The 26,585-nt window shown below is 46.3% G+C and overlaps 1 protein-coding gene across 1 annotated transcript in view; it reads right to left on the reverse strand.

Moving 5' to 3' along the window:
• PIWIL4 (piwi like RNA-mediated gene silencing 4) overlaps positions 1 to 26,585 on the reverse strand; it is a 424,835-nt gene that overhangs the window by 28,055 nt on the left and 370,195 nt on the right. The window contains exons 18-19 of the mRNA XM_069202421.1: positions 22,163 to 22,288; positions 2,728 to 2,875 (exon numbers count right to left, since the gene is read on the reverse strand). Of these exons, the coding sequence (XP_069058522.1) occupies positions 2,728 to 2,875; positions 22,163 to 22,288 (274 nt within the window). The remainder of the gene's footprint in view (positions 1 to 2,727; positions 2,876 to 22,162; positions 22,289 to 26,585) is intronic.

Genomic DNA, 26,585 nt, shown 5'->3' on the forward strand with positions numbered 1-26,585 from the left:
TCCAGCAAGTGTCTGATGAGGTAGGGCAGAGGCCCTGTTTTATACTAAGTTGTGCCTTTGAAGTGGGAGTGACTTCAAAGAGTGTCTAAGAAATGCACCAAGCCCCCTTTCAGTTCAATCCTGTCTGCCAGAGTCCCAGTAGGGGGTGTGGCAGTCCTTTGTGTGAGGGCAGGCCCTCCACCCTCCCAGCCCAGGAAGACCCATTCAAAATGCAGATGTATGCAAGTGAGGCTGGGTACCCTGTGTTTGGGGTGTGTCTCAGTGAATGCACAAGGAGCTGTCAACTAAACCTAGCCAGACGTGGATTGAAGGGCACAGAAAGATTTAAATGCAAAGAAATGCTCACTTTCTAAAAGTGGCATTTCTAGAATAGTAATATTAAATCCGACTTCACCAGTCAGCAGGATTTTGTATTACCATTCTGGCCATACTAAATATGACCTTCCTGCTATGAAGGGAGCAGGCCTCACAGTAGTGTAAAACGAATTTAGGAGTTTTACACTACCAGGACATATAACTACACAGGTACATGTCCTGCCTTTTACCCACACAGCACCCTGCTCTAGGGGTTACCTAGGGCACACATTAGGGGTGACTTATATGTAGAAAAAGGGGAGTTCTAGGCTTGGCAAGTACTTTTAAATGCCAAGTCGAAGTGGCAGTGAAACTGCACACACAGGCCTTGCAATGGCAGGCCTGAGACAAGGTTAAGGGGCTACTGAAGTGGGTGGCACAACCAGTGCTGCAGGCCCACTAGTAACATTTAATCTACATGCCCTAGGCACATGTAGTACACTCTACTAGGGACTTACAAGTACATTAAATAGCCAATCATGGATAAACCAATCAATAGTACAATTTACACAGAGAGCATATGCACTTTAGCACTGGTTAGCAGTGGTAAAGTGCCCAGAGGTAAAAAGCCAACAACAACAGGTCAGAAAAAATAGGAGGAAGGAGGCAAAAAGTTTGGGGATGACCCTGTCAAAAAGCCAGGTACAACATATCCATACTCCAGATGCGTCCATCCTTTTGCTTAGTCACTTTATGATAATATCCACTAGGTGGTAGTGTTTCCACACAAGGAATGGGTGAGGCTGAAAGTAAACTATCAACAACGTATTATATAGTGCTTTTACCAGCTATTTCTGTAAGCATACTGTACTGCATGGAAGGGAATGCGTGTGCCCTTAGACACCCAATGCTACTTCACATCTGCAGAGACAGCTGCAAGAAAAGTCTTGGTTTTGGCACAATCTGTAGTCCGACTCATTGTGCTGCAGGGCTTAAATACTGTGCTCCAAAGAGAGATTCGCATACCGTGGTCAATCGGTTATTGCTGACTCAGCTGTGAAGTTGTGACACATCATTACCAACACGTTCTGCTGCTAGTAGAATAAAATAGGCCCAACATACTTCTCTTTATCGATAACATATGGCTGCCAAAGAAAAGAATGTCTGCATTGTTGGCAAACTAGGTAACCAGGGACACCTGAGGGAAAAATCAGAACAATCTCACATCTTCATTAGCTGATTAAAATTAAAGTTACTTACATTATCAGAAATAGTGTGCCATGCCACGCAGAAGATCCCATGCATAATATTCATAGTTCAATATGCAAATAATTCGTTTTTACGATGGAATTAAAAGCAGAATGAGGGACTCAGGACTGTCAGGATAGTCAACCTTTTCTTTTATTTTCAAAGAGGGGCCAAGTGAAGAACGCAACACCCTCCAGCGTGAGCCTTCTTCAATGTCAGAGCGGAGTGTGGCGTCATCAGTGTGGGATTAGAAGGACGAGTTGGTCCACATTTATTTAAGAGATACCAGAGGACACGAAATGATCTAAAAACATATTTTTGCCACACCAAGTGAGACATCTTTGTCAATTTGCAAAAAAGTTACCATGGAGAACTTAAATGTTCAAAAAACGTGCACACCCCAAGGTTATGTGGTAACTAAATATTGCCACCAGTTGCAAGAAAAGATCGGAAATAGCCTAAAATCACCTGGTGCCCATTTTCTGCTGTCAGTTTCTATAAATAATGCACCAGAATATACTATGGAGCAGGCACCTGGTTAACAGACCTTCTGACTCCCTTAATTATGATGCCTGTTTATTGCAAATGTAAAAATGTCCTAATTCATGCTTTTGTTTTCCAAGCCCTTTATGTTAATGATGTTTTAAAATTCTTGCAGCTAGTTATGCAGATCCAAAGTAATTAAAAAGCCGCTCAAAATGGGAGAAGGACAGGACAGGAAACTAAGAATATAGACAGGAGACTACATTTATGCGATTTTCCGACCACCGCATTTTCGGCACAGTTATGGATTTGCCACAGCTGCCACATAAACCACCGCATTCTGTATAATCTGCAGCTTTTAAGAAAAAAATGTTTGTTCCTATCTCAAATGTTACTAAAACACTTGTTGCTGCGCAGTGGCGGGCCCGTTGTCCTGCTTTGTTATGGTCTTACACTGATAATAATGAGGCGGAACATTTCCCGCACAGTGTTAACACACTCAAAAATAACAAAATAGTGAAGTAATTCTGCATATAAATGTATGCATTGCTTTGCATACTTTGCCCTTTGTTTCTGAGTAATTTAGGCAACTTTCTGCGTAATTCCAGTGGCCCTCGATTTAGGGCAGGAGAAATATCAGCGCATCACACAAGGCCAGGATGAGGCAAGAGGAAGTTAGTTATAAACATACAAGGTACTCACTGGCCAGTTATAGTACAGATGGCACATCTTGTAGGTGAGTCTCTGCATGTGGTCAGGTTTCAGTCCGTTGTCATCATAGACTACATTGTAGTATGTTGGATTAACTGTTCCTTGCCGAGCAACCTGACTGATGAGGTAGAAGTCGTACCTATGAGAGAGAGAGACCAATCATTATGTAATTCCCTGCAAGCACAAGGTAGGGCTACTCACAGGAACAGAGAACATCAATATGAGAGACAGCCTCATTGAAAAAGAAGGACCCGATTCTCAGAAAAAACTTCAGAACTTGCCTGGACCTGTAATTCTTGTATTTGTTTCCACCAAAAATGTCCAAGTCATACCTCTAATCTTGTGATGTTCCCAAGTTTCTGTATATACTCTTGAAAGACGTCAGCGGATTCAATTTGCAAACTATAACATTTTTGCATGAGAAAAATCAACAGCGTAACTTCAGTTGTTTTTTCCCTCCCTGGTGAAAATATTTCGACCCATGTGGGAAAACCTTCCAGAAAATCCTCACCAACACAGATATGCTCCCTCCCTCTTGCCTCCTACTCCTTACAGGAGGAAAGGTACAACCTTCATCAGGACGAGAAGCGAGTGGAGCTAAGTTTGCGAACTGTTCACAAACTTATAGGGCACTTGCCGACTTCAGCCTAGGATGCGTCTCAAAGCGACCAGAATGTGCAGAAGACTGTGACTAGAACTAGTAATGAAGACACAAAGGTAAGCAAAAGAGATTCAGACACTTTGATGTTAAAATTCTTCATTGCATTTTGTGCACCAAACACTTTACTTACCTATGATACCATTCTCTATTTATAGAAATAACCGTGACAGGACGTCACATGGTGTACATCTAGCTACATCATACTAACACACCAACCGAGGAGAGCACCACAGGAAGAATGTTTCAATGCAGCTTCTAAAGTGGATGACTGATCAAGCGAAAATGGGAGCATAAGGTGGAAATGGTAACAGCTACTGGGGATATCTAGAATGGATTAAGCAGATGTTTCATTGCAGCTTTTGCTACCGCATTGCGATGCCATTTTCCTTCGCTCCAAACATAACTCAACGGCCTTCAATTTGTAAATTGAAAGGTCCAAGGAAAGAAAGAGCTCGAATGAAACTGAAATACGTCACGGGCAGGTTACAAACAGAGCTCAGCAGCGAGTGCTCGACTCAAAGGATGCTCTATGGGATACCTCGTCATCAGTGGCAGGGCACAGGGTAACACCGAGGTTTATGCAACCAGATGTGCACAGCACAAGACATCTCAAAATGCAAAACACAGCTTGTGTCTTCCAAGAAAACTTTCAGTGTGTGCGTTTTTTTAAATATCCACCGTACAAGGTCACGACCCTGCAGAGATTGCTGCTTTCCTCCCCATCTTTAGGCATCATTCAACCAAATGAAACGACAGTAAACTAATACTCCTGTCCGTTATGTAATGAGGGTGAATGCCCGGACAGCTGAGAGCATTTCTTGGCCTTCCCTTTTCATTAAAAATAAAGAAAAAAACAGCCTGCACTGCAGAGGCCGCGTGGCTTGTGTGGTCCTGGAATCCCTGAAGGACCTTCAAAAAACATAAAAATCACACAGCGCCCTGTGGGCACACGCTCTGCCAGCAGGTGGATGTTGTGGTTTGCCACATCTCCTGAGCTACTGCGGAGGGTTGGGGGGAGTGGGTGCTTCACTGCGTAGGAATGTAAAGCATGCCTGTCATATTACTTGCTTTCAATAGTCCCATCAATAAATGTGATAAATGCCTTCAGAGCTTTGTCAATGGCTAGAAGCACCTGGGGGCATGTTACAGAAAGTGCCCTGGGGCAAAGGGCATTTGCACCCGTTCTGCGGGCCGCAGACGCTTGTACAGCCCCTTCTGTAATACAGATAGTGGTGGCGCACATGTAGTGGTAGCGCTATCAAGAGAAGGCGTTCCCTCATCTGCATCGGGGCGTGGCCCCATACAAATGAGGGAATAACAGCTCCTGCACCTGTGCCATATTACTGACTTGGGCACAGCGGCAGACATGACCTTAGGAGGGGCACTGACCGTGCACCACAAAAAGGTGGGACACTGTCAGGGAGCCCCCTGAAAGCAGCCCTCTTGAGGGATGAAAGGAGGTCTCATGGACCCCCAAGACATCCCCTTACAGGCGGTTGTAAGGGGATCTGCAAACCATTTTGGAAGTGCAGGCGGCTTCTACCTGCACAGAGATACACCGAGCAACTTTTAAACAGCTGTTCCGTTTTTCTCTTGAATGCGAGTGAGGGCAGCACATTTTTAATAATAGGGCTCACTTTCCCTGTTTGCACCAAGAGCACCTACTTAAAGGTGCATCGCGGTGCAAACAGGGCAAGTGCAACCCTTCAGTAATACAAGCCCAGGTAATTTATGTAGCAGCCCTGGTGCTGAGGAGTCCATATGCTTCCAGGCCTTGCCTGGTGTGCAGAAGCATCAGGCAGTTCATGACGGCCCTGGTGCTGAGGGGTCAAGGGGTCTTTGACAGTGGTCTCGTGGAGACGAGCTCTCCACCTTTCCCTATGACAGATGCCTTGTTGGTGATGGTCTAGAAAGGGCCTGCCAAGCAACAGGGTGCTGCTGTTACATCAAGGCAAAGAGTGCTGGGTCCTGCTTGTTCCTAAAACTAGATCCTCCCAAAGCCTTTCCCCTTGTGGTCACCTCCGTGAGAGGCAGTCTTGTGATGGGTACGTGGTACAATCGCTATGCATGATACCATCATTCCCAACAGTTAAATTACAGTTTATAAATGTAGGAAAGTACCATCTTGCCTGGCATGTTACCCCCATTTTTCACTGTATATATGTTGTTTTAGTTGTATGTGTCACTGGGACCCTGGTAACCCAGGGCCCCAGTGCTCATAAGTGTGCCTGAATGTGTTACCTGTGTAGTGATTAACTGTCTCACTGAGGCTCTGCTAATCAGAACCTCAGTGGTTATGCTCTCTCATTTATTTCCAAATTGTCACTAACAGGCTAGTGACCATTTTTACCAATTTACATTGGCTTACTGGAACACCCTTATAATTCCCTAGTATATGGTACTGAGGTACCCAGGGTATTGGGGTTCCAGGAGATCCCTATGGGCTGCAGCATTTCTTTTGCCACCCATAGGGAGCTCTGACAATTCTTACACAGGCCTGCCACTGCAGCCTGAGTGAAATAACGTCCACGTTAGTTCACAGCCATTTTACACTGCACTTAAGTAACTTATAAGTCACCTATATGTCTAACCTTTACCTGGTAAAGGTTAGGTGCAAAGTTACTTAGTGTGAGGGCACCCTGGCACTAGCCAAGGTGCCCCCACATTGTTCAGAGCCAATTCCCTGAACTTTGTGAGTGCGGGGACACCATTACACGCGTGCACTACATATAGGTCACTATCTATATGTAGCTTCACAATGGTAACTCCGAATATGGCCATGTAACATGTCTATGATCATGGAATTGCCCCCTCTATGCCATCCTGGCATAGTTGGCACAATCCCATGATCCCAGTGGTCTGTAGCACAGACCCTGGTACTGCCAAACTGCCCTTCCTGGGGTTTCACTGCAGCTGCTGCTGCTGCCAACCCCTCAGACAGGCATCTGCCCTCCTGGGGTCCAGCCAGGCCTGGCCCAGGATGGCAGAACAAAGAACTTCCTCTGAGAGAGGGTGTTACACCCTCTCCCTTTGGAAAATGGTGTGAAGGCAGGGGAGGAGTAGCCTCCCCCAGCCTCTGGAAATGCTTTGTTGGGCACAGATGTGCCCAATTCTGCATAAGCCAGTCTACACCGGTTCAGGGGACCCCTTAGCCCTGCTCTGGCGCGAAACTGGACAAAGGAAAGGGGAGTGACCACTCCCCTGACCTGCACCTCCCCTGGGAGGTGTCCAGAGCTCCTCCAGTGTGCTCCAGACCTCTGCCATCTTGGAAACAGAGGTGCTGCTGGCACACTGGACTGCTCTGAGTGGCCAGTGCCACCAGGTGACGTCAGAGACTCCTTGTGATAGGCTCCTTCAGGTGTTGCTAGCCTATCCTCTCTCCTAGGTAGCCAAACCCTCTTTTCTGGCTATTTAGGGTCTCTGTCTCTGGGGAAACTTCAGATAACGAATGCATGAGCTCAGCCGAGTTCCTCTGCATCTCTCTCTTCACCTTCTGATAAGGAATCGACTGCTGACCGCGCTGGAAGCCTGCAAACCTGCAACATAGTAGCAAAGACGACTACTGCAACTCTGTAACGCTGATCCTGCCGCCTTCTCGACTGTTTTCCTGCTTGTGCATGCTGTAGGGGTAGTCTGCCTCCTCTCTGCACCAGAAGCTCCGAAGAAATCTCCCGTGGGTCGACGGAATCTTCCCCCTGCAACCGCAGGCACCAAAAAGCTGCATTACCGGTCCCTTGGGTCTCCTCTCAGCACGACGAGCGAGGTCCCTCGAATCCAGCAACTCTGTCCAAGTGACCCCCACAGTCCAGTGACTCTTCAGTCCAAGTTTGGTGGAGGTAAGTCCTTGCCTCACCTCGCTGGGAACCGCGACTTTGCAGCTACTCCGGCCCCTGTGCACTTCCGGCGGAAATCCTTTGTGCACAGCCAAGCCTGGGTCCACGGCACTCTAACCTGCATTGCACGACTTTCTAAGTTGGTCTCCGGCGTCGTGGGACTCCTTTGTGCAACTTCGGCGAGCACCGTTTCACGCATCCTCGTAGTGCCTGTTTCTGGCACTTCTCCGGGTGCTACCTGCTTCAGTGAGGGCTCTTTGTCTTGCTCGACGTCCCCTCTCTCTTCAGGTCCAATTTGCGACCTCCTGGTCCCTCCTGGGCCCCAGCAGCGTCCAAAAACGCCAAACGCACGATTTGCGACTAGCAAGGCTTGTTGCCGTCCTTTCGGCGGGAAAACACTTCTGCACGACTCTCCACGGCGAGAGGGATACGTCCACCAAAGGGGAAGTCTCTAGCCCTTTTCGTTCCTGCAGAAACCTCAGCTTCTTCTGTCCAGTAGAAGCTTCTTTGCACCCGCAGCTGGCATTTCCTGGGCATTTGCCCATCTCCGACTTGCTTGTGACTTTTGGACTTGGTCCCCTTGTTCCACAGGTACCCTAGATTGGAAATCCACAGTTGTTGCATTGCTGGTTTGTGTCTTTCCTGCATTATTCCTCTAACACGACTTCTTTGTCCTTAGGGGAACTTTAGTGCACTTTGCACTCACTTTTCAGGGTCTTGGGGAGGGTTATTTTTCTAACTCTCACTATTTTCTAATAGTCCCAGCGACCCTCTACAAGGTCACATAGGTTTGGGGTCCATTCGTGGTTCGCATTCCACTTTTGGAGTATATGGTTTGTGTTGCCCCTATCCCTATGTTTCCCCATTGCATCCTATTGTAACTATACATTGTTTGCACTGTTTTCTAAGACTATACTGCATATTTTTGCTATTGTGTATATATATCTTGTGTATATTTCCTATCCTCTCACTGAGGGTACACTCTAAGATACTTTGGCATATTGTCATAAAAATAAAGTACCTTTATTTTTAGTATAACTGTGTATTGTGTTTTCTTATGATATTGTGCATATGACACTAGGTGGTACTGTAGTAGCTTCACACGTCTCCTAGTTCAGCCTAAGCTGCTCTGCTAAGCTACCATTATCTATCAGCCTAAGCTGCTAGACACCCTATACACTAATAAGGGATAACTGGGCCTGGTGCAAGGTGCAAGTACCCCTTGGTACTCACTACAAGCCAGTCCAGCCTCCTACAATAAAGTGATGGAATAGTGTTTCTGAAAAAGAGGCAACAGATGAATGAATGCTATCACCCTCTGTTTGTCGGGGTACGCTTGGCCTGTTACCGCATTTAGAACGGAACTGAGGAGGGGCTAAATCTGTTGCGGCTTAAGATGCAACTTTTTTACAGTGATGGTGAAGCTCAGTCTGTGGAGTATGGACATTGCCTTTTGAGTGTGTGCTGGGCACTGCCACTTGCTGAGCTCTTGATCAGCCAACTGTTGAAGTAAGGGAACCCCTATATGGTGTTTTTGCACAGGTGCAATCCCACTATTACTAGACACTTCGGTAAAGACCTTTGGAGCCACAGTGACTCCGGAGGGCAGGACCTTGATACGGTGCACGGTTGATAAGGAGTCACCTTGCCGTAGCAGCGGGATGATGTCTTGCAAGGTGACCCTGTTAAAAGTGTTCGAAGAGGATGAATCTATCAGTGGTCAGAGGTCAAGGATTGGCCTGAGGGAGCCGCCCTTTTTGGGGCACATACCCATCCTCCGTGTTGGTGTACTGGCACTGCTTCTATGGGGTCCTTTGTTTGAATTCCCCAAACAGGTGTGATGTGCGCGGGGAAAGAGAGGGGGACTCATTGTTTTACAGCAATGTGGCCCCATGTGGAGACACCTCCGCCTTTTCCACGCCCATTTACCCTACTGTTCCCTCTCTTGAAGGTCTTAGGCTGCTGGGGTCCTGAAAGGGCTGCTGGTACTGTTGGCACGGAACTTCTGACGTGGACACGCTGGCCTGGCTCCTCCTCTAGTCTGCTGTTTGTTAAACACTGAATTGGAACTGTATGGCACCCATGGATTTGGAGTTTTCAAGCATCCAGTCCACGGAGGATTGGGGGGGGGGGATATGCTCAGCACTAACAGGTTCAGGAGGTGGTGCTGCACCTCAAGCCCAACCCAAGGATTCCAAGTCAGGCATTCCTGTGCAGGTGAATGCTCGTCTTAACACCTCTTGCACCAGCAATTGCTGCATGAAGGGCATTTCTAACATTAGCATTGCTTATGGTTTTCATCCACCAACTCCTGTCCTCTTTTACAATGAGCCTCCCCATGTGTTTTACCAACTGACATAACAGGTCCTGTGACTAGACTTCTTAAAAGAAAAACATGAGCTTAAGTCTTGGCCCAGCGGTAGATGGCAGCCATCACTGTGTAGTTATCGTTAGGATTACGTTTCCTTAGGATATTGATTTTTCAGTTTTCTACTAACCTTAGCACCATTTGAGGAATCTTTACAAGACTTTCCAGGAAAAGTCTCATCCACCTCAGCTTCTTCCCAAGGAGTTTCAGGGTGATTTGTATAGTGGGGACTAAAACAAATGGGGCGTTGCGGTGTCCCAAAACATGTTTTCCCCATGCAAATTTTCACTGGCAAATTAGACAAAACGGCAGAATTTAATAACACCAAATTGGTAAGAAAGCTAGATCCTGATCTGGGAGTAGGTGAAGACCTGTTCAGTAGCTTGTGAGAAATTAAAGTTAAAATGTATGTATATTTCACATAGCAGGGGATCTTTCTGACCAGACAGATCAGAAGATAAGATTTGATTGGCTGCCACAATCTCAACAAAGATTTTTGCAGCAGCTATTTTAGGACTTAGGGAATCAGTCTCCTGTCCTGAAAAAAGGATGAAAAAATGTATAGTGTAGGGTAGAGATACCCTGACCTCCTGCAGTCGGTGGGGGCCAAGAACCTATTTTTTTTTTACTAAATGGTACTGTCGATTTGCAGTGCTGTAAAAAAGAAAAACAAAGGCTTCTATCCTTTTAAATTTTATATCCCGAGCAGAGGGCTAGGACCTGCGGGTACGACACAATGGTTCAGACATGCTGCTTCGAATCTGAACTATCCTTTTGAAGTGAACGTGACTCTCATACTGATTCTGAGCTGTTTTACAACAAAGTTCGAACTTTTGCTTAGGATATTCTTGACGTATTCTTATCAAAGCACTTTTGTTCCTTAATTGGCATCTGACTTTTCAAGTACTCTGTTGGGAGATCCTCTACATTTTAACTGTATTGCTGTTATGCAATTTGTTGTGTCCATACCATGCACCATTTCTCTTTGAAAACATTTGCTGCTCAGTCCAAGCTACAAAGGACGACTAAAGATTCCTTTGTGCAGTGCTTCCCAAGCTTTTTGGATTTTAAAACGAGAACCCAATTTTTAGAACAACACATTTTCACAACCCACTTAGCTTTAAAGTACGAGGTGGGCAATTTTGTAATGTATCTAAATCATCGTGTGGAAGGGCACTGTGTACAGACTGCACATTTTACACTGAAATGGACAGCACACATGCACACGCAGAGTTTTATGGATAAAATTATATTGCACACAAATGATAATGTGTGGAAATCTGTTTTCAGTGAATACTTGTCATTTGGCCATCACCAAGTAAAGTGTCTTGATTTGTTTTGATCCTACTCTTGTTTCCATCACATTTCAGAATTACAAAAAATATGTGCTTCATTTTGGTTTTCCTAACTGGTGATTGTGTACAGCATGTTTACAGGTATTTTTATTTTGTTACATGTAACAAAGAAAATGACATTCAACAGCCTTTCCTGTCACATTCCCAGTAGCCCAGCAAAACTGTCAAATAATTCATTTTAATGTTCTATTTCCGACTGCAAAGTGAGAGGAGCTTTTAAACACCCATCCCCATGTTAAAGGAATAAGCATCAATTTGGCGGAAGACATAGCCTGATATGTGTTATCGATCTGAATGATTGAGGGTAAATCAGGAAGCTGATAGAGGCCTTGCTGAGCTCTGGCTAAGTGGGAGTAGAATGCATGATGAGGAAGTACCGTGGGCCTTTGTTTGAGCATGCTCTAGTATAAAAAGTGCAACAAGAAGAACAAATGACTTACCTTCGATAATGCTCTTTCTGGTGGATATAAATGCACTATCCTCACTTTTAGAATATTCCCATGCACTAGACTGGATATGAAAACTTTTACAGAGTAGAGCTCCAGTGTCTTGGTAGGTGGTACTTTGCAGCTCCACATTCACTTTGTTGCGTCTAATAGTGATGAAAATAGCTGCATTTAAGAGTCACCCTTGCGTGCTGAGATCAGTTTCTGTCCTGAATCTGTCCGTGTCCTTGGACACAGAAATCCAAAACGAATCAGCATTCTAGTGCGCAGATCTCTAGCGTGGGCTGGGTTGGATAGAAAAATACACTATTCCACAGTACAGAGAGGCAAGAGGGTAGTGAGGAAATTGTGGTCAGTTTGAACATGCTCCAGAAAGAGCATCACCAAAGAGAAGTAACTTTTTCTTCTGATGCATAATCCTAACTGCAGACTCCTCACCTTTAGAAAAGACACAAAAGCAGTATTACTCCTTAGTGTCTGTGGAATGGCCTCAGAACAAAAAGTCCTGCAAGACCAAGTGGACAAAATGCCCTTCCCATCAGACCTGGCCGTCAATGCAGTACTGCTTCATGGAAATGTGGAGGGATACCCATGTCGACAAATGTGGAAAACAGACACTCCTTGTGAAGACAAAGCTATAGCAGCCGTGGCCCTGGTGGAATGAGCCCACAGCCTGTCCGAAGGCCAAAGCATAGCACATCTTGATGCAAAGGACTATCCACCTTGACAAAGTCCTTTTCTATACTGCCTTAGTTTCCTGGACCCAGAAGACCCCACAAAATCTGACTGCCCACCTGATGGTCTTTGGTGCAGTCGAGGCTCTCGTGGGTTCCAGTGGTGGAATCTCTTCTCCTGTTTTGTGGGGTGAGATGAAGCAAAGGACATTGAGATGGTGATTTAGTGCCTATGTGATGAAGAGTGATAACGTTTGGCAAACTGGTCACCTTGATCCTCAAAACAAGGTTGTCTGGGGAAAAGGTGGTGTTTGGTAGCGACACCAAGAGAAACTGAAGCTCACTCGCACAATGAGCTAATGTAATTATGACAAGGAACACAGTGTTAAACCTACTAGAAACCTCATCACAGCAGGTTATTAAAAGAAGTACGGCTGGTCTGGCAAACGCAAGAAGGCCAAAAGGGCCTACAAATAACAATCAATGGTGCACACTGCAATTCCTTGTTGTGTCAAAGACAAAACAAACAATAAGGTATATGGCAGTTTGGTTTGTAACATGTCTGTTGTGAACACCACACTAGGTCACACTTTTGTCCCAGCACTTAGTATAAATGGACTTAGAAGAGGCATGCTGTAAAGCAAGGATAACATCCACAACCTCAGAAGGGGGAACAAATGCAGTTAACCGCCACAACTCAATCTTCAAGCATGGAGGTGCAGATTGTGCAGACCCAGGTGCAGAACTCTGCCCTGCTGCTGCGTGATCTTCTTCACACCTCGAACAGAAGATCTAGGGGTACTGCACTGTACTGTAGCCGGAATGTGTCTCCCAGAGAGAGTTGCCTTGGAGAGTCCAGTTCATAGAAGCATTGTCACAGCACATTCTTGGCAGTGGCAAAAAGTTCTATCCAGGGTGCTCTTCAGTGTTGGAAGACACCCTGTGCCACCTTGGAGTGCAAGTGCCATTCTTGACCTGCCAGGAGCTGGGGGCTACGCTTATCCATCCAACATTGCACCAGGTGGTTCAAAACCATGGAAACGCCCTGACATCCAAGCCAACTTCAGAGAGGAAGAGCCTCTGGGCACAGAGCACAGAACTCTACATCACTCTGCTTGTTACAGTACTACATAGTGGTGGTTTTGTCCTCGAGGACCTGCATTAGTCTGCCATTGAGTAATGGTAAGAAGGGCTTCAGTGCCTGGCGAATAGCTTGCAACTCCAACAAGCTGATAATGAACTGGATGTCCACCAGAGACTAAAGTCCTCTGATCTGCACCTCTCCCAGACGACTTCCCCTATCCAGCAGCAATGCATCTGCCACCAACCACAGCTCTGCGTGGGAGAGGGATCTGCCGGTAGTCCAATGGCAGTCAAGCAGGCACCACTATAGATCTTTTGCACTCTCCTCCGAAACCTGGATGAAATCCAACTGGTTACCCTTGGTCCTGGGCCCACTGAGACTTTAGCATCCACTACACAGTCAGCCCATGTATGCCACCTGGCATTTGTCAATCAGCAAAATGCAGGAGGCCAAGAAGCCTCAGAGCCACTCTTACCAAGACGCAAGACTGAGGCTTACATTTCGGAATCATAGCCTGAATGCCCTGGACTTGGACGGAGGGAAGCCTCTAAACTGAAATGTATTTAAGATGGCCTCAATGATAAGGGGCCTTTGTTAAGGAGCCAGGTGTGACTTTGGCATGTTGATCATGAACCCCATCATTGTCAGAAGTTTCACAGTCTGGAGGTGGTCTGCAATTGACTGTGGCGAACCCTCCTTCAACAGCCACTCGCTGAGGTAGGCAAAAACTGGTATCCCAAACCTCCGAAGGTGTGCCGTGACCAGTGCCATCACTTTCGTGAACACCCGAGGGGCAATGGTGAGGCCAAAAAGACTGCAAGATGGGTATATGAAAATAGTCGCCTGGATAGAGGGCAGACAGAACCTGGACCACTGTGAGCATCTATAATTTTCCCTTCCATAGGAATGCATTCAGAGGGTGGAGAAAGTAGTGGGAGCAACAACCAGTTCCTATTTCTGAGGCCGGTATATAAGGCCGCTTTGGACAAGACAGTCGGCACTTCCTGCAACAAAATGGCCTCCGAAAGTCGCTTTGATGTGGTTGAAAGATGCAGCAGGTCAGAAGGGTATGAAGGGTATAGCCTCATTGAACAATACGGAGGATTCATCTTTCAGAGGTGACCCTTGTAGAAAGTGTTGGATCCTGTCTCCTACAGAGTGGTCATGTCGCACTAAGGGCAATCTAAAGTGGCTTGAAGGCTGATGCCTTATGTTTGGGGACGGGGTGATCCTTGTCCCTGGTGAACTCCAGGTTGTCTGCCTGAACCCTGTCTCAGACCCTAATAGAACTGGGGTGCCCGCTGCGGGGGTGAGAAGCATGGTGTTTTCTGTATTTCAGCCCCCTGGACTATCCTTGAAAGGGTTGACGTAGCTGGGGAACCTGCCCGGAAGGCACCAAAAGGCTCAAGAAACGTGCTATGACCCTGCTCTCCTTAAAGCATTCCAGTGCCAAATCAGCCTTCTAGCCAAACAGGCAAGACCTGTCAAAAGGAATATTCATTTGAGGTGCCCACAGATCTCATCTGAGTGTGGCAATGGAGCACCACACTGGTGCCGACTGCCCAACCCAAGCAATCAGTAGTACCAAGGCTAGACCTAATGATGTATTTAGCCGCATCTTGACCATCCAAAAGGTTTGAGCCAGGAAAGCCTGCAAGTTGTTGAATGGTAGCAACGGCTCAGAGAAAGCCTGCCCAGGCTGCAACACCTCTGTCAGTATATTAGTTTTTATTTCCACAGAAGGGAGTTGTAGGTCTAAAACCTCAGCTGCAAGTTTAATCAAAAGAGCAAAGGAAGCACTTTCTTTTGTTAGTGGTCAATGGAGAAAATCAACCGATTATCAGAGTAAGTACCCAGCCCACTACACTCCTGTATTTCCATGTAGAGAAGGTCATCACAATGATGGACCAGGTCACCACCCCCCTTATCTCGATTGTCATGTCCAAGAACTACCTGACTCTGATCGGAGTTTGAGCCAAAAATCTGGTGGAGCACCCGAGGGCAGCTCTGGGAAGAGGCAGTCTTCTATCTGAATCTAAATGTACGGGCATCAGATGCGTCAAAGTGAATTTGAAATACAATACTCAGTTGAGGTCGAGATGAGTTTGGCTTACAATTAGACACCAGCATCATTAGAGGGCCATCCTCCAGTGTCAATGGGGCTGGCATCAGAGTCACAGCTTCGGAGTCATAGCAAATGGTGCAGATTTTGGCCTCAGAGTACAAGTTGGCACCAAAGCCAATGCAGAACCTGAAGTGGGTGCAAGATGCAGAGATGGTGCAGAGGACAGGTATCCTGGCTGTAAGAAAATTGGAGGCCCCTGTGGATCCTTGGGGCCTGGGAACCAGAAGAGTGCCAAAGATGTGCAACAAGGCCTCCCTAAAGGCCTTGATTTGCTGCAGTATTGACAATGACCAAAGGAACTTGTTGTACAACAGGACCAAATGTGGAATCAGCTCCTCTGTAGATCGGGGCAGGACTGAGTGGAATGTTGACACCCTCGCAACTTCTCTGGCTACAGATAGTGGAAGTGGCGGTATGGGGACAAGTCCCACTTAGCTCTCGTGTTTCCTCTTTGACTTCGATTTTGGCCTCTACAAAGACTTGGACCGCAGTGAAGACCTGTTGCGTGAATGGCCGTACAAGTGGGAACAAGTTCATGGTCTTGACTTAGAACAGGTGCAGGGCTTGCACAGTTTGTACTGGTGCTCAGTGACATACAGCTTCGCTTCACAATCCCAGATGACCTTCAGATTTATCAGGATGCACTCCTCACACAGCTTAGAGTTGTGTCCTGAGACTAAACACAAAGGCACACCTTTTGAGTCTGTCAAGTACATTTGTTTGCAACAATGCCAGCATGGTTTAAATCCTGTAGTGTTTGGAGGGGACATAGGGCCAGATGTATCAAAGGGTTTTTCCCATTCTGTGTCTATGGGAAAATGCTTTAATACATATGGCCCATAGTTCCTTGAACACCGGTTGAAGAAAAAATCAAACTAAGAAAAAATTAAACTGGGCTTCAGATCCCCATTGGAAGACACAGAAACAAAGGAACTAATGTGAGCGCGTAGGTGTGGCACTTATGTCCAGCTTTAGTTTTCAGTTTGGGATGGAACAAAGTCAATGGACAGGCGCATGGTGTCATCTACCAGGGGCTGGCAGCGCTGCTATGTTAAAATTGCCATATCCAGTATGGTGCCTGGATAGAAACCTGGAGTCAGGAGTATTCATCACGACTTGTTTTTTACTCTGGGCATCAACATGATCCAGAAGATGGCGGGTCTGATATTGTTGACTTATGCTGTTAAGGGCAACATATGGCTGCCTACCTCGGACGTCTTTGGAGTCTTGCAATTACTTTTCTTTAAGAAAAACTGGTTTAGATTACAATTCTTCAATAACTTGGATGTACCAGTACAAGGGATTTAATCCGTTGACTAGGTGGTCATTGTGGAGGAGTAGTAGAGCTTAGCTAAGAAGAGAGAGCTGAATATTTACGCTCTTTGCCAGTAAGTTGATGTGGGGAATAAAAGAGGGAGTATCACTGAAAAGAAGCTCGAAGTTCCTTACTTTCTGCAAGATGGAAGGTGAGGTTCTAAGACTTAAATTCCAATCACACAGTAGTAGGGTAGCAAATGAGCTGTAATGTCTCATGTTACAAAAATCTCAGTCTTAGCAACATTCATTAATTGGAAGTGGATTTGTGCATGATGCAAGTAAACTGGAAGATTACCTAGTGCTGCCTAAACAGCTATATGAGGCGGCACAGGTAAATGTTGAAGAGAAGATAAAAGAGGAATGACCCTTCAGGGATGTGCAGCGACACTGGGCTTGTGGATGATACAAATTATTGAATACAGACTTTTGAGTTGTGACTGAATAAGAACGAACGGACACACTGCAGAGTGGTCCAAATGTTTCTGCTCCCTGGATATTGTGCTCTACTGTAGGAAGCGGACTGACCAAGGAGTATAAGGACAGTTGTGTTGTCCTCCTCTAAAGGGAGAAGTTCTCTTAAATTATCTCATATTATTCCGTGCAGCATGAGGGAAGGAATTCTGACATGGTCATGGAGGAGCTCAATCAGTTCCATGCAGTCATGGCTTTGCCTTCACACTGATCTCTACAGGATTTTGCTGAGGAATCCACCATTGAGATAGGTCTTTAGTGGGCCAATATTTTTGGTTCAGTACGTTTGTTTCTAAAAGGGTGATTATGATGCTATTTTGTTGAGTAAATCAAAAAGTCAGTGGGAAGGGTACGCATGTGGTTCTCTGGAGTTGATTAACAGCTTCACAGACTGGCAATGTTGGCCCTGAAGAACTTGAAGAGGTCTTCACACTGATTTTGGAATCAGCAGAGGTCATTTTTTAGGGCTTCTTGGTTAGACAGATAACAAAAAAGGCCTTTTTGGCTGATTGGAACATTATTGATACTTTTTGGCTCTTTCAATGGCTTTGTGGTACCCACTCCAGTGCCTTTCATGAAGGGGTTTAGGCTGGTCTGCTTGTGACTTACGCCGCCTTTCAGTTGTTGCACCCCAGCTCAGCAGGCTCTTTGCTGAACTATTTGTTGTGAATGTTAGGAATGTTCTGGTTGTCGTGGAAGCTCAGATAGGTAGAGCAGATGATGTGTTGTGGGAGAGGTTATTGTGAAGATACTCAAAATGCTCCGTATTTATGTTTCCAAAGTGCTGATGTGGGTGGGCTGAATGTTTTTGTAGATGCGTGTAGTAGGGTTGTATACTAGATTTGCGCTGCTGATTTAGACAGATTCATCTAACCCTGCTTGAGTTTGCACTGCTCGACTGGGGTTTCGGGGTAGTATGCGAAGAAGATGAGGCTGTGTTTGTGGGGGCCACTTAGCTCTTGGTCACAACCGTAAGCATGCATGTTACTGATTAGCTGCCAGATAATTTGGTATCAGGTTTGTCTATCCACAGGTGAAAGTCTCACACACTCATAAATGTGGTGGTTTTGTTCTGTAGATGAAAATCAAGTTCAGGAAATACATCCAGGAAGGAGGTGCTATATTTTTTGGGGAGGCAGCAGATCACTGCTATGCTAAAAGAACAGTTGGGGCCAATGGTGCAATAACTGATTAGGCACTGAAAAGGAAAGGATGGAATGTTGCTCAACTTCTTCAACTACTCTTCCTCGTTTTCCCCCTCTATTTTGTCATATGATTTTGTAGCCAGAAGGGAGGGAGATCATCGAGGATGGAGAATAAGGGCCTCATTATGAACTCGTCGGGAAAACCCGCCGAGTTTGGTTCTGGCGATCTACAAAAGACTGCCAGCGCATTGAAGACACCGCCAGTCACACTACTAACATTCCGCAGGCAGGCGGGCACAAACAGCATTTCTGCCCGCCGGCCCAGCGGAATGCAGGGCCTGTACATTGACACCGGCTCCACATGGAGCCGGTGGCAATGTAGTACCCGTCGCGCATATCACTGCCCGTAAATCGGGCAGTGACATGCACAACGGGGCTGTGCACAGGGACCCCTGCATTTCCCATGCCAAGTGCATGGGCCCCCAGGGTGGCCTGAGGCACCCATTCTGCCAGCCTTTCCCTGGCGGGATAAACCACCAGGGAAACGCTGGTGGAATCAGGTACATTATCCGACAGGGTCGGATATGTAACTCTGCGGTAGCCTGGCGGTGGCAGAGTTACGCCAGTGGTGGTTCTGCCACGTATATTTTATGGCCGGCGGCGGTAATTACCACCACCGCCGGCATGGCGGCCCAGACAGCCATGTTCATAATGAGGGCCTATGTTGTCTTCAAACCATGTTTTACTCAACCCACCTACAGAAATTTAGATTCAGACATGAAGATGAAATGTGCAGTCCTTCATGGCTTATGGGGATTTCAGTAGGGGGAGTCTAAGGTAAGCAATCAGGTCATGGACTGTGTGCTTCGGAGTAGGTGATGCAATACTTTGCAATATTTCGTTTATGAGTGGTTCAACGCAGATAGTGAAGTGGGGCTGGATTTGGTCTAAGATTCCAGTAGGAAATGACCATTCTTTGCATGGTAACTCCCCCAGATTGTTGCCCTATCTGTTGTTTCTGGCTAAAGAACTTTATGTGCTTTACCTCTATTAACAAGTGGTAAAGTTCCTGTGCTCCCCATTTAAACATGGTTGAATTGGCATAACCCTAACTGGCATTTTTAATTTGTGTGTAAACCTATAGAATATGTTACAAAGTGTACCTGGGCCTGCAAGGTAAATGCAACTATTGGACTGCAGCATCAATTGAACCATTTACTGCAGTAATAACGTAAAACAAGGCTTAACGCCTACCACAGTAGCCTGACTGAAGATGAGCTAAACTTCAACAGGTCAAAATAAAACACTTTTGACGGGTCTAGACCATTCTTTTACATATTGATAAGTAACCCCTAAGTAGGCCTAATAGCCCTTACAGTAGGCTGCATAGTATTTAGAAGTAAGACATGTACAACGTTAATGTTAATCATGTTCTTACAGTAACTTGCACCTAAAAGCTATTTTCACTGTAGAAACACTGGTATGCAATACTAAATTGAATAATGCTATTTTTGGCTAGGAAATACCTACAAATTTCATTCTTGACCTTTTACAATGTGTATTCTAAGTTCAACTCACTAGTGAAGAGGGATTTTAATACATTTTAAGGAAAATTTACTTTTTGAAAGTTACCTTTTCCCTGCCAAACACCTCTGGAGGCTAACCTGCACTGCAGCCCCCTGAGTGCTCAGGCCCTGAATGAGTTGAGAAAACTCCTCCCACAGCAGAGACGAAGGCCTGGAAGTGGTGAGGAGTTTTTGATCTTATGTCGGAATGGCTATTTGGGCAGTGCCCAGGAACTTGGGCCTCCCCTGTCACAGGTAGATGTCAGATGGCACCTGATTAGGCCCCTTCCTTTGCTATCCCAACCAGCCAGGGTCTAATGCTAGTGGGCAGGGAGCTGGCCCCAGAACTGGTTTGAAATGACAACAGAGAATGGGTTGCTCATCTGACTGGCCACACGTCTGGAGTGGGCACATAGGCTCTGCCAAAGGGGTTCACCATCTTGGAATTAGACATGGGGAAATGTGGGATTGTTTACACTACTGCACACAGAAAATGCTGCCTAAGGGGGCAAGGTAAGCCCTGAGAACTTCTATGCTATTGATTAGGAATGAACTAGAGAGTTACCTCAACTCACAAGCTGGTGCCAAGCATAAATGTGACAACCCCAGCACCCTCCTCAAAACACAATAGGACCTCAGAAAAATCAGAAGAGAAGTTAAGCTGCTGGCAGAGACCCGAGAAGAACCCTGAAGGACTGGGTCTGCTCTGTCTTGAAACCAAGGCAAAGAAGTGGAGTCCAAGAGTCATAACCCTGACCTCCACTTCAAGCTACAGGACATAATGCCAAGCTGACCAGTTCCAACTGTACCTGGCCTGGAGCCTGCTTATGGTCTCTGCTGGTGTGAGTCCTGGCACCCAAGTGTTGTTTCTGAGGTCCAGGAACACTTTGTTGGGTCTGGGTGGACTTCTCCTCCTAAGAACCCTGAAAACCAGAGTCACTCCAGAGACCTCAGGAGGACAGAGAGGTCTGTGGCTCGTGAGCTGAAGACTCAGGTTTCCACCGCTCTCAGCTTCCCCGCAGCGACATCTCCGATTCAGTTGGACCTCGCATAGAAGGTATCTGGTCTTGCCCAACTGGAGGAATCAGAGGTTCAAAAAAGTGTCTAGGTGCGAACAAAGAAATCCTGACCGGGCAAATGTGCCAAAAGTATCCTGCTGGCGAAGGACCTTCCTTGGGCGCAAATTCAATTATCTCCCGCCAGGAGCTTTCCCGCCAAAAACCAACAGCTTCACCAGGGCAATGTCAGACATCTATTCGACCTCATGAAGCCCCCCTCAGCTTCAGCTTGCTCAGGATAAATGATTGCTTTGCATTGTGATACCTCCAGAATTTGGTCATCTGCCCCACAATATATAGTTTAAACATAGATATTACTAAGCCCTATAAAACCCTTGAAATTTGGATTAAAATTAACATGTTTTAAAGTCCTGATAATTTATGTACACATCTCAAATCATAATCACATAAAGGCTAAGGATAAGAATAACCATGTCTCTATTAATGACTTTTTATAACAGTATGCAGGATACGTAAACTACAAAGCATTTTTCACAATAAGGGAACTAAGGGGGTTATTCTAACTTTGGAGGAGGTGTTAATCCGTCCCAAAAGTGACGGAAAAGTGACGGATTTACCTCCAGCCGTATTACGAGTCTATTATATCCTATGGAACTCGTAATACGGCTGGTGGTATATCCGTCACTTTACCGTCACTTTTGGGACGGATTAACACTCCTCCAAAGTTAGAATAACCCCCTAAATCTCTTCTGTATATCTCCTTTGAATCAATGCACTCTTATTAAGCATGTCTTAGAATTTGCACCACTTCCCCTCATTACATACCTGTATGAACACTGTTCATACAGATTTGTAAAATAAAACTAGTTTCTTCCACAAATTAAATCATTGTGCATTGAATCCTATCATAACTTTGTAAAACATAACATTATGCTGGCTGTTGTCAGAGATGTAGCTTCAGGGGTATGTTTGAGGTGTTACACCCCCCTAATAAATGTAATCTCTAGTAAATAGTCGGGTACAGGTGCTTTAAGTTGGGCATTGTGAGGTGTTTGTTGGATTTTACGTAGGATATTTACATACACACACACACACACGTCTCTGTTTTAAAGATCTTAAAATTGTTTATTTTACAAACTACTGAGTTTTAAGTACCCCAACAATCAACTCCCCTCTCCCTTCATACTGCTCCTTAAGCCCCCTCCTGCCCTGCTTCTCATATAATGTATTTAAACCTATGTGATTGTTGGGAAATCTGGAGGTCACATCCCCCTAATCTTCGTGACCTAGCTACATCCCTGGCTGTTGTTCTCAGGAGATGTTTAAAAGTATCATAGTTTTACAGTGCATATATTCTACTTGCCATTCGGGGCGAGTTGCTTCACTGTCAACAATGGTGCCAAGTGGAGGGTTTTGCAATTCTCTGTTTGATTCTGCAAAGAATCTGGGTATACATCTTTTTCTGACTACAACCACAGATAATTTGGGACTGAAAAGAAAAACAGAAACATTAGCAGTTCACACATTTGGACTACCAAAAAATAAAATAAACAACTTTTTAACTTTGATAGCACGTGACCTGCTACTTCATCAAATATAACACAGTGGTCTAAGAAAACACAGAAGAATAAGTGACTTAAATTGGACATTGCATATCTGATTGAAACTCTTATCTTCCTACAGATCCATCATCAATAAATATGAACACATATCAAAGTGGGCGCAGGATTGCATCAAAACACCTTTGTCCGTGGAGCAACATTCACTGCTATCAGCTCTATAAATACACAATCTCACACTTGTGCCATCAGGTCTGCCTAATTTCCCCACAGGGCGAATGCAAGAAAGGGCTTCTTTTTATAGTTATGTTATTCTTCTCTGGATTGGTTTTGCAAGCATTCGGACTCTGTGCACCCAGACTGCCATTCAGTTTTGTAGAATGTATTCTTTTCCCCTTCAACACATACTGTAAAACTGGCTACACTTAATTGTATGGTTTCACTTTCTATAAAAGCTATGGTGAATTTGCATAGGAAATTCTCCAATGTTGTGGAAGTTCATAAATTCCATATGTGGTCTGGATGTTTATTTATACTTACTGCATATATGACTATAGATTATGGCCCTCATTACAACAATGGCGGTAAATCCCGCTTTCCGCCGTGCTGAAGACTGTCAACATACCGTTGCGGCAGCGGAATTCTGCTACAGGTATTACAACCCACATTTCGGAATCCGCCACAATACAGACACCCACACAAGTCCGCCACACCAAAGGTCAGTGATAAACTGGCGATACCAAAACCTACACCGTCACGCCAACAAGAATACGCCCATACTATCACGACCCACGAATCAACGCGGCGTTCTTACAACCGCGGTAATCCATTGGCGGTATACATCGCCGCACTCAAAATACACACACATTTACAAAACACAACCACATTGGACAATTCAAAATACACACACCTGATACACATACACACACCACACCCAAACACTCACAGCACTATAAAACACACACCCACATTACCCACAACCCCTTACAACATTTTTTCAAAAAGCAGAGAGAGAGAATAGCTAGCACAACACCAGCATGCACAGGCACACAACACCATCACTCATACAACATCAACGCACCTCAAACAACACACACCAACACAACACTTTACACAGCACAATAAACAGCACCTCACACATCACCCACACAATCCCATGGCACCTCAAAGGCACCCCAGGTTTTCAGAGGAGGAGCTCAGGGTCATGCTGGAGGAAATCATCGGGGTAGAGACACAGCTTTTTGGATCACAGGTGCAGCACACCTCCATTGCTAGGAAGATGGAGCTAGGGCGGAGAATCGTCGACAGGGTCGACACACACGGGATGACATCAGGAAGAGGTGGAACGGCCTACGGGGGAAGGTGCGTCAAGTGGTATCCAGACACCAGATTGCTGTACAGAGGACTGGCAGTGGACCCCCACCTCCTCCCCCACAACTATCAACATGGGAGGAGCAAGTTTTGGCAATACTGCATCTTGAGGGCCTCGCAGGAGTAGCAGGAGGACTGGACTCTGGTAAGTCATATCTTATTTACCAAATCCCCCACCCCACCTGCATGCCATCACATACCCCCACCCTTACCCTCACTCCCATCACTCCATCATCTCACATATATCCCACTATCACAACCCACACATCCCAATACCAAGGGCCTGCATGCAACATCTATGCATGGACCACCATCACCAAAGCATGTCCAGTACAGATACCCACACAGACCCCAAACCAACTATCACAAAAGGGCAAACACAATGATGCAAGCACAGGAGTAGAGGGTACCTCACCCAATGCACAAGATGGCACACACAGTTACTAAAACTATGCATTTACACCCCAACAGGACCCATACCCAACGTCACCGGACAGGAGGTGCCAGACATATCCAGTCCCCCCACAGAAGAGGCCCACAGTGATGACAGCAGCTCTGCATGCCTGGATCAAGATGACCAGCCCGGCCCATCAGGGACCTCTAGACAGTCGGTTCCCCTGCCACTGTCACAAGCCACCACAGAACCTCCACCCTCAGGAAACACCACCACAGCATCCACCCAGCGGGCCCATCCCTCTGTCCCCAGGACATGTCAATCAGCAGTGTGTCCACCACTATAGGGAACCCAGGCAAACCCACCAACCCAAGAAAATGAGGGACCTGGGGTCAGTGGCAGTGGGCACACGGTTTAGGGGGCAGAGGCACAGGATAACAGGGAAGCTGGGAGGACTGTTGTGCGACAGGGGGAGGACAGGCCCAGGGTTCCATTACTCCACGAGGCACTCTCCAACATCATGGGAGCATACCACCATTCCCAGGAGACCATGGGCACGGTACTGGCCAAGTTTCAGGAGACTCAGCGGCTGCAGAAGGAACACGACCTTGGGATCAGGGAGGACTTGAAGTCCACCAACAACACCCTGGTCACCATTGCAGGGGTGCTGGCAGACCGTGTCAACACCATGAGGGAAACAGTGGCACACAAACGGACCCCTGACACTAGCCTGGACGATGAACAGCCCTCCACCTCCGCCGGCGCTAGTGGACAGGAGGCACCGCCACATGACCAACAGGCCACCAGCACCCCACCCCCTGCAGAAGGAGAACCACCCTGCAAACGGTCCGTGAGATCCAGGAACAAGACAGAGAACATTGCCAAGACCCCTGCCAGGAAATAAGACTCTCCTGAATGTCACCCTTATGTCCCACTTTGTCACCCTGTCCACCTTAAACTGCCATTGCTCCACTTCCTATGCCCCATTGACCAATGCACCTGTGAGACCAAGAGACTGGACTCTACCATGGACATTCCTCCACCATCACCCCAGCCCATTTCACCCCCCCTCCACTTATTAGCACAGAAATAAACACCCTTGAATCACAAAACAATCTGGAGTTAGTCTGTGCTTTCATAAATGTGTAATTGCAACCTCTCTGAAATATAGCAATGTCAATGTACTTGTTCACATACCAATGTTACACAGTTGTAGGCTAGCAGTAAACATAGCAGAGGGCACAAAGTGGGACCCAGATCTGTGAAATGGAAAGGCAAAGTGACAAGTCAGGGTCCATACACAGAGGTAAAAAGGCAGATGTATGCTAGGTCCTACAATAGTATGAGATGTGGGAAGCAGTTCCATCCTCTTACCTGTGTCTCACTCGAAGTATTGCATGATGATGTTGTTTCGGTTGTCTACATCTTCTTCTTCTGCCTCCTCTTCTTCACTGTCCACAGGCTCCACAGCTGGCACAAGACCACCATCAGGCCCATCCTCCTGCAGAAAAGGCACCTGGCGTCGCAAAGCCAGGTTATGCAACATACAGCAGGCCACGATGATCTGGCACACCTTTTTCGATGAGTAGTTTAGGGATCCACCTGTCAGATGAAGGCACCAGAATCTGGCCTTTAGGAGGCCGAACGTGTGCTCTATTATCCTCCTAGTTCACCCATGTGCCTCATTGTAGCGTTCCTCTGCCCTTGTCCTGGAATTCCTCACTGGGGTCAGTAGCCATGACAGGTTGGGGTAACCAGAGTCACCTGCAAATATCGAGGGACAACTGTTAGACATCCTCCAAACATTAGGGAATCTCCCATACCCAGACAGCAAATTAAACCGTGTGGGGACTTTAGGCTCACCTATTAGCCACACACGGTGCCTCTGGAGTTGCTGCTATTCCTCAAAATGTAAGCGTCATGCACTGAGCCAGGATACTTGGCATTTACATGGGAGATTTACTAGTCTGCCAAAACCGCCATCTGCACATTCATTGAATGGTAGCTTTTACGGTTTCTGTACACCTGTTCATTCCTGGGGGGGGAGGGGGGCACAAATGCCACATGTGTCCCATCAATGGAACCTATGATGTTGGGGATATGTCCCAGGGCATAAAAGTCACCTTTCACTGTGGGCAGATCCTCCACCTGAGGGAAAACGATGTAGCTGCGCATGTATTTCAGCAGGGCAAATAACACTCTGGACAACACGTTAGAGAACATTGGCTGTGACATCCCTGATGCCATGGCTACTGTTGTTTGAAAAGACCCACTGGCCAGGAAATGGAGTACTGACAGGACCTGCACTAGAGGGGATATTCCTGTGGGATGGCGGATAGCTGACATCAGGTCTGACTCCAACTGGGCACACAGTTCCTGGATTGTTGCACGATCAAGTCTGTAAGTGATAATGATGTGTCTGTCTTCCATTGTCGACAGGTCCACCAGGGGTCTGTACACCG

This window comes from Pleurodeles waltl, chromosome 8 (genome assembly GCF_031143425.1).
Source record: "Pleurodeles waltl isolate 20211129_DDA chromosome 8, aPleWal1.hap1.20221129, whole genome shotgun sequence".
Classification (NCBI taxonomy): Eukaryota; Metazoa; Chordata; class Amphibia; order Caudata; family Salamandridae; genus Pleurodeles; species Pleurodeles waltl.